This window comes from Centruroides sculpturatus, unplaced genomic scaffold (genome assembly GCF_000671375.1).
Source record: "Centruroides sculpturatus isolate CEXI.00-Female unplaced genomic scaffold, Cexi_2.0 scaffold151, whole genome shotgun sequence".
NCBI classification, from domain to species: domain Eukaryota; kingdom Metazoa; phylum Arthropoda; class Arachnida; order Scorpiones; family Buthidae; genus Centruroides; species Centruroides sculpturatus.
The window spans coordinates 849011-857259 of NW_019384363.1; the positions used below are offsets into that span (position 1 = coordinate 849011).

Sequence of the window (8249 nt, forward strand, 5' to 3'; positions counted from 1 at the left end):
AGGGGCGAGATTGGAGTTAAAAGTAAACACTCAATGAGTGGTCTGTCTGTGACATCATTTTTTCGTGACTGGAAGTTTCTCCAATTTCTCTACCCACTGCAGAGGAATTTTACAATTGCACTGTATGAACATCATAATTATTTCGTATAGTCATGATAAAATGCACGTTTTCTCCGCCCCTCCGCCATGTTTGTGGTCTAGCTTTCGTAGTCTGTTATTTGACAGGTTGGCAGCGCTTTTTTTTTTTCAATTTAAACTTAACTGCAGCATTTTTATATCATGGACAAAGTTAAAAACGGTCCTTTTCTGGCTTGTTATTCTCGCAGTATGACAGGACAAGTTGCTGCTTTATATGAAGAGAAAGTTTCATTACGTCAAGGTGTCGATCCATACGAAGCCAGCATCGTTGTACATCAAGAGTTGTGGCCTAAAGTAGAATTTGGTGACATCAAAAACTATTTAGTTTTGACGACAAATTACTACACTCTTTCACAAATGAAAGCTTATAAATCTTTAGGGGTCTGTAACTATCTTACAAGTGGTTGTGTTTCTCTTGATTATGTGCTCTTTCGTAACGCTCCCGATAGGCAGTTGGGTTTGGCCATTCATACCCCATGCATAATGTTTCCAGTCTGGTGATGACTGGTCATAAAATGAGGAAGGTTTTCCTTTGGGGCAAAAGAATTCTTTTTAATAGTATATTATTGAAAAAGTTATCATTATGGTATGTTATATATAAATAATAAATAATTTGTCAGGAATAACTTGAAGGTTACTACGTAATGATTATTTGTTACTAATGTAAAAAAATCATTATAAAAAGTAACATCTTAAAGAAATGTTAACGTTTCTCACGAAAACAACCTAACTTACGTATTTGTAAATGAACAATGAAAATGATTGGTTTATATCTTTAAAAAATGCAAACTTTTATTTATGTAAATTAGACTGGAAGGACAATTGGTTCAAAATTTATTTCTAACTTTTTATCTGTTAAACGATTTTCTTTGCTTAACACTTTAATATTAACTCTACTGAATATTTATTACAAGCAGAGACTAAGAAAACAAACCGAAAGGCGAAAAATGAAGGTAGAACACAATCATTATCTATTCAAACTAAAATTTGCGGTTGTTAAAATTATTTAATTTCATTTTGTCTGTATTAACAAAGGGCTTTTTATTATTTATGCAACCGGCTTGTACACACTATGATACCCATGAAAGTTTATCTAATCATTTATTGGTCACTGGTAATCACATGTTATTGTTTACCTGAAATGAAATGTTTCTGACAAATTCTTGTAGTGATATTCACATTATACGTATTGAAATTTTTCCGGTTAATTCTCTAGAGCCATGCAAATTGTCTTCGTCGTGAAAGCTCCTCGGTTTGGGGTCCTCGATGACAAATAATGCCGGGAATTTTAAAAAATGACGTTCCTTTCTTCTTGAGTGAACTAGTTACACCCAATTACACAATAATTCACCATAGTGATATTTGCGATGAATAAACAAGAACTTCAGCTAAAGCGCGCGTAAACACAAATAAACGTAAACAAACCACAAAGATGGCGCCGGACAATTGCGCATTCTCATGACGTCACTCGTGATGTCGACTTGAAGCCTCTCTATAGGGGAAATATGACGACGCCGTGCCCCTAACTTATAAGAGAAAACTAAAATAACACACTCAAATTTATACAAACATCAAAACGTTGTTAATAAAATATAAATTTAAAGTCTTCTTTACAATTTGGTTTAATTCTAAAAAATTTTATTAATCAATTTCCAATGCTATCCATCCAGCGCAACTATCGGACATGGTCAGGCATTTCAACTCAGTGGATGGGCATTGGAACGCGTTATTTTACGTGAAGTTATACATAAAACAACAGTTAAATTTATGATTTGGTCTCTGCAGTCTGTGTGACCAATTTTTTGTATTTTTCTCTGGGTCTTCTTCGATTTCACTTTCTAACGCCTCTAGTTTGTGATTTTCTGGAGTAGCTACTAGAATTTGTAAATGTTTTATTATGATTACTCAATCTTTCCCATTTAGTTTTGTTTGAAACACAAGAAACAGGTGAAATATTAAAGTCGTCGGTTGTTGTACTTAGCTTATACCCCGTTCGCACCGAGCATTTCGATCCAGATTGTGGCTAAGGTCGGAGAGAGTTCCGCGGTGCGAACGCTCTCGACTTAAACGAGGTTCTATAGCGATCGACTGGAGAGAGTTCTTGAAACTAGATCCAGTCATAAGAGAGATCCCACAATCCCACGCGCGCGAGAAAATACAAGATGGCTGCTGAACACGTGTCGGGCTATCGACAGAGAAATAAAAAAGACATCTGGAGAGACGACGACATCTGTCTATTATTAGATGTATGGCAAGAAAAAGTATTTATTTCTAACCAAAACTTCCATTTTGTTTGTTGGTGTTTGTGACTTACCGCGTAGTTACGTCAGTTTTATGATCGCGTGTAATAGCCAGGTTCTTCTCGAGCGGATTGCCTGTGCGAACAGCACGACGTTTGACGAGCGACAGTCACAATCCAGATTGTAGGTAAATCGAGATAGAAGCGAGTCGTGGATTGTGTGCGAACGTAGTATTACCGTGAGCGTCATTACCCTCCATCGCCACATTGGTATCTAATGCTTTTTTTTGTTGGCCGAACAGCATATTATCAATCAAACAAAAAGCAGGAATGGAGAGCTAAATATATATACAGTAGTGCCTCGTATAACGTACGCTGCGAACAACGGACTTTCCGTTCAGCAGTTACGTGAGGCAAACAAGTGCGAATGATGTTTCCACTCTTTTGCCGTTGCTAATGACAATCTGCTATTTTTATAACACAGTATATTAGTATTATTAGAATATATTATTAGTATATCTGAAGTACAGAGCTCCTGTACGGGCTGTGAACGGCTCACGTATCTAAAATCTAAGTGACTCGTACAACACGGAATTCATATAAAACGGAAAAATCAGTGTTATAGGGGGTTCGACTGTATTTCTGTTCATAATAGCTTATCATTCTGTAGGAGTAGGTTTGTTCTTTCACAGCATCTTGTACCATCAATAGCGTAATACGTTTGTAAATTTTCTAAAAATAATTTCCCGAGCTGCTTTCGGATTTACATAAGCCACTACTTCCCTCAACAAAAGTATGAGGTAGTCCTATTGTACGGTAAGAGACACGACGCTAATTAAAAATAATTATTTAATGTTATTAAACATCCTATATATACTTTAAAATAGTTTAATTTGTATATTTACCTTCGCTAGTAACATTCGTCGTTGTTAAACGTTTCCGCCAATTTTCAATATCCCATGAGTCAGTGCGCGACGTGAACGTGTACTTCTGCTTGCCGTACAAGTTTAACCTTTGAACTTCGGCCTCAACCTCGGTATTAATTGTATCAATGATCAACTAGTACTAGTTTGAAGCGGCCGAATGGCCGAGCGGTCAAGGTGGCAGCCTATCGCCCTGGGGGACCCGGGCTCGAATCCGAACGGGTCGAAAAATCCCCAGGAATTTTTCGGGGAAGTGGTCCGTTCGGATATGTCGGGCCCCGTCCCTCACCACCCGGCACCCCATTGTGGCCTGGCCGAACCCATAATGGGCTTGCAAAAAGAGGCCCTCTTAGTGCCCACAGGGCGGAGTTAAAAAAAAGTACTAGTTTGAAAATGAATAAAGTATAATCATTGTGTGTTATCCACTCACAGGGCCCAGCAACCTGAATGCGCCTTCCATTTAAGAGGTATTTGACACGAAAATAAATTATCTTTTGTGAATTTCAATACAATTTCATTGTAAAATGATTTCATCAAATTAACAAAACCTGGGCGTCCGCAAAAAAATTTCCAAGGGCGATAAAGTTTGGAAAAAAAATAATTACATCAATAAATTTTATTAAATTTTGGAGTTTTATAAAGTAGATTATAGATAGTATTGCATCAATACAAAAAGACAAAATATTCCCACAGTCAAGAGTGTACGGTAAAATATTAGTTTTACGATTATAATTTTGTAGAAGTTTCAGTCGATTTTCCCTCCTGCAGGGGCGCATGGCTAAGTAAAATAAATATGAAATCAAAAAAAAGCGTAGTTAAATGGTTTAAGATCGTCGAAATTAACTTACCTAAACTCTAGCAATAAAAATTAAAATACGAACATTAACAGATATATGAATTTATTCCATATTAAAATTAGCATCTTTTTACAGTGAAATCAGTATATGGCAATGTCAAAAACTNAAAAAAAGCGTAGTTAAATGGTTTAAGATCGTCGAAATTAACTTACCTAAACTCTAGCAATAAAAATTAAAATACGAACATTAACAGATATATGAATTTATTCCATATTAAAATTAGCATCTTTTTACAGTGAAATCAGTATATGGCAATGTCAAAAACTCCTCTCTAATTCACAATAATTGTAGACGTCCGGTAACACCACACACACAAAAAAAATTACAAATTTTGTAGCGCTAATATTCGCAGGAAAATTTATGTCACCGCCGACTTCGTTCTCGGGAGCGACTGCGATGATTAGAAATGTCTTTGGATCGTTCTTTCCTAGATTTATGAGACTTCTCGTAAGAATTCGAGTGATGATTTCGTTCTCTGGATCTTGAGCGTGACATGTGACGTAATTTCTCCCTCTCTCGCTCCTTTTTGTAACTTCTTTTACTGTGTCTATGAGGAGAATGACTATGCGATTTGCTGCGGCTACGAGAATGGCTTCTTTTTCGTTTGTGAAAGGAACGGTGCTTATTTTCTTTTATTTCCCTCGTCCTAGAACGTGAACGCGCTCGATGGACAGGCTTGTAGCTACGAGGAGGAGTTTTGGCTCTTCTTTTGGGTGAAGGACTGCGACTCCCACTGTGACTGGCGGAAGATCCTGAACGATCCTTCTTGCTGGAGGGACTAGGACTATTTGGAGACAAACTGGGAGGTTTTCTTTTCACTGGAGCAACGTGATTTGGTTCTCTCTCGTTCCTAATAATAAAAAAAGTATTATAGTTAAATATAATTTATAAAGAAATATTAACTACTTATTATTTGAAAAATGTTACGTACTATTAGTTATTAAATGTTATGTAAATGAAATAGAAACCTTATTAACTGAAAAATTCCTACATAAGTTATTTTCAAAAATTCTATTTGTGTTTTAGAATCTCCATTATCATATAGCAACAATTCAATTTTTTCCCCATTCCTATCAATGATTTAAATATATTATTCCAATTTTAAAAACATTATTAGGTTTTATTTTAATCTAGTTATTACAGATAAAAATGTAAAACTCTTATATTAAGTGTTAATTTGAGTTTTTTGCAAACAAAGTTTGATTATTATTATTGTTATTACTTTAATAAGTTTTTTGAAAGTTGATTTTACCTAATGAAGCCATCTATTTGAAAAAAATTAGTACACATACAACAACTAAAATTAATAGAAGATTTTAAAATTAACTAATGATTATAAAACATTTAATAAAATTATGTATCAGTGAGAATTTTAGTTTCAATAATTTTAGAATAATTTAGCTTTATTTTACTAAAACATATTTTAATATATATAATATAATTTAAATTATTCCATACAAGATCATTAATTAATCTAAGATTAATGGCTTTTATATGAAACGTTTTTAATTTTTAATATTAGTACTCAAAGATAATGAAATTCTAAAATTTCATTTCTTTACCATTGAAAATGAAACAAACTAATGAAAATGATATCCTGAAACAACTGTATCATAAATACATTTCTAAAGCATTTCTAAAGCAGATGTCAAATAAGTTTTTTTCAGAAAACTTTAATAATAATAAATTAAAATTACTTTGGACTTGCTGCTGAATTGTGCACATCTTTTTCTCTCTTTACTTCAACAGGTGAGTGGCCTTGTTTTGGTGAGTCTGTAATTAAAGAAAAAACTTTAACAGTGAATTTTTTAAAATTTTATGAGTTAATAATACAATAATAATAAGCAAGCAAACTTAATTGAGATAAATTCAATGGTCTGGATTTAGTTGTGTATGGAATAAAACAATACAAATATAGTTTATGAATTATTTTTTATATCTGTTCTGAGGAAGTTAAATCAAGAAAAATTACAAATATCTGTTATGGTAGCTGTTTATTTGTTTATACATATATATGTCTCTATAATCCAAAAAACTTACATATGTAATTTAATCCAAAATGCATATGTAACCTGTATCTTCAATAAAAAATGTTCCTGACCTAAAGGCTGTAAGATAGTCTACCAGAATTCTTGTAATTTTTCGGATTAAAGACACATATATATGTATGAAAAATTACAAGTTAAAATATTACCAACTAAACATAATTAGAGTGTTGTATACATGTGCATGCGACACATTCCGATTACTCAACAAGAATAATGAATGATGATAAGAGTAATATATACATGTAAACTTTTTTATAGCTGTTTAATAATTATTGATAATGTAAATGATATAATATTATTATTCAAATATAAAAACAACTAGTCAAAAAATTTAACCACATACATTCAGTGTGTTGATTTTTCCAAATCTTAACAAAGTAATTACTAAAAAGCCTAAAGGGTAAAAGACTGTAGTTTTTAATGCATTAGAAAAATATTTAATTAAGAGATGCAGTAGCATTTTATATCAAATATACCTTAATCTATATATATATATATAAAATTGAATGTATGTCTGTCCTTCCTTCATGCATTACTACATCATTTATCCGATTGCCATGAAACTTTGGGAAGTTGTTTAATACACTCTCGCAAAGGTTTCTGGCTGGCATAGTACATTTATCCTACGATAGGTGGTACATGTATATATGAGCATTTCACTGTGAACATTTCAGCACAGTTAGGAATTGAAACTTGAAATTTGGTACACAGTTAGGGTATGCCACGAGAACGCAAACTAAGAAGGGATTTTTCGAAATTTTCACACCAAGGGGAAAGGGACAGGATTAAAGCTTCAACAACGGAAGTGTTAAGAGAAAGCAACGTGCAAGATTTACAGGAGCAGATGCAGTTTTTTGCATTTTGCGGGAAATCAAACATATTTTTAGACCCATCTAAAAATTTTCAGATTAGTCTGGAAACAGGGGAACCTAATTCTCGCATTCTGAGAAAACAGGTAAGATTGGCTATAATGTAATAATCTTAATCTTTGCTATCATTACTTTTTGCCCTAGCAACACTGAACTTATCTGCTAGTTTACTTTATATATATTGTTTCTGTTAAAATGCACATTAGATAAAACAAACTTTTAAAAAATCTATAGAAAAAAAAACATCATTCAACAAGCTACATAACTGAATTTTTTCTATTGTGGGGCTCACTGGATTTGGAGTAAATATTCTATGAACAATAAAAAATATAAATTTTGAAGTATTCTAATTTTTATTTCTTCAATGGTATATTTAATGTAAACATATTAAATTCTCTACTAATAAATATTAATATTTTTATACAAAAAATTTAATTTCAATAAATTATAATATTAGAAAACAGACTAAATAATACATATCACTTTCTACTTACTCTGTCTAGAACCAGGAGAAAATCCAGAATTGGCATTTGGTGTAGGAGTTGAATTTCCAGATATTCCTTTAGCCTTTAATTTTGCTTCCTGATGTGCCTTTCTTAGATCTTCTATTATTTTTTCCAATTTTTCAGGATCAGCCTACAGAAATATAACAAAGGTAAATTATCTTTTAAATTACAGGATACAAGACACAAGAAAATATAAATTAATAATAAAATATACCTTTTTTCTTGCATACAAATGCAATATTGTACTACAGATATCCTGAATATTATTCTCTGTGACGTTGAAGATCAGATACCATGGTGGTTTATTAGGTAGAGGAATCTATATTTAACAATAACAGTACTTAATTTCAATCATAATTAATATACCATATTTACCTATGTTTTCCGTTTTTCTTTCTTGTAATCCATAAGACATAAACATTGATCTTTATACATTTTACAATTGAATACAAAACTAAACATACTTTGTATATGTTCTATTCTAGTTTTCATTCTTGTTTCTATTTTAAACTTAAAAATATTATGTTTTATTGAAGTTACTTTAAAACAATCCAAAGCTCTATATATATATATATAATTTGTTTGTAAAAAGGGCTGGCAGAATTACAATTTAATAAAGTAAAAATTACATTACAGATGGATACTAGTCCTATCTTCATTGCTTGCCAT

At 32.3% G+C, this 8249-nt stretch overlaps 1 protein-coding gene across 2 annotated transcripts in view; it reads right to left on the reverse strand.

The window, feature by feature from the left end:
• Positions 1 to 4343: 4343 nt before the first annotated feature.
• Positions 4344 to 8249, reverse strand: part of LOC111641694 (cyclin-L1-like) — a 115716-nt gene continuing 111810 nt past the window's right edge. For both annotated transcript variants that reach the window (XM_023387901.1, XM_023387909.1), the window contains 4 exons: positions 7795 to 7899; positions 7569 to 7710; positions 5855 to 5930; positions 4344 to 5007 (listed from right to left, as the gene is read on the reverse strand). In XM_023387901.1, the coding sequence (XP_023243669.1) occupies positions 4521 to 5007; positions 5855 to 5930; positions 7569 to 7710; positions 7795 to 7899 (810 nt within the window). In that variant the 3' untranslated portion in view covers positions 4344 to 4520. The remainder of the gene's footprint in view (positions 5008 to 5854; positions 5931 to 7568; positions 7711 to 7794; positions 7900 to 8249) is intronic.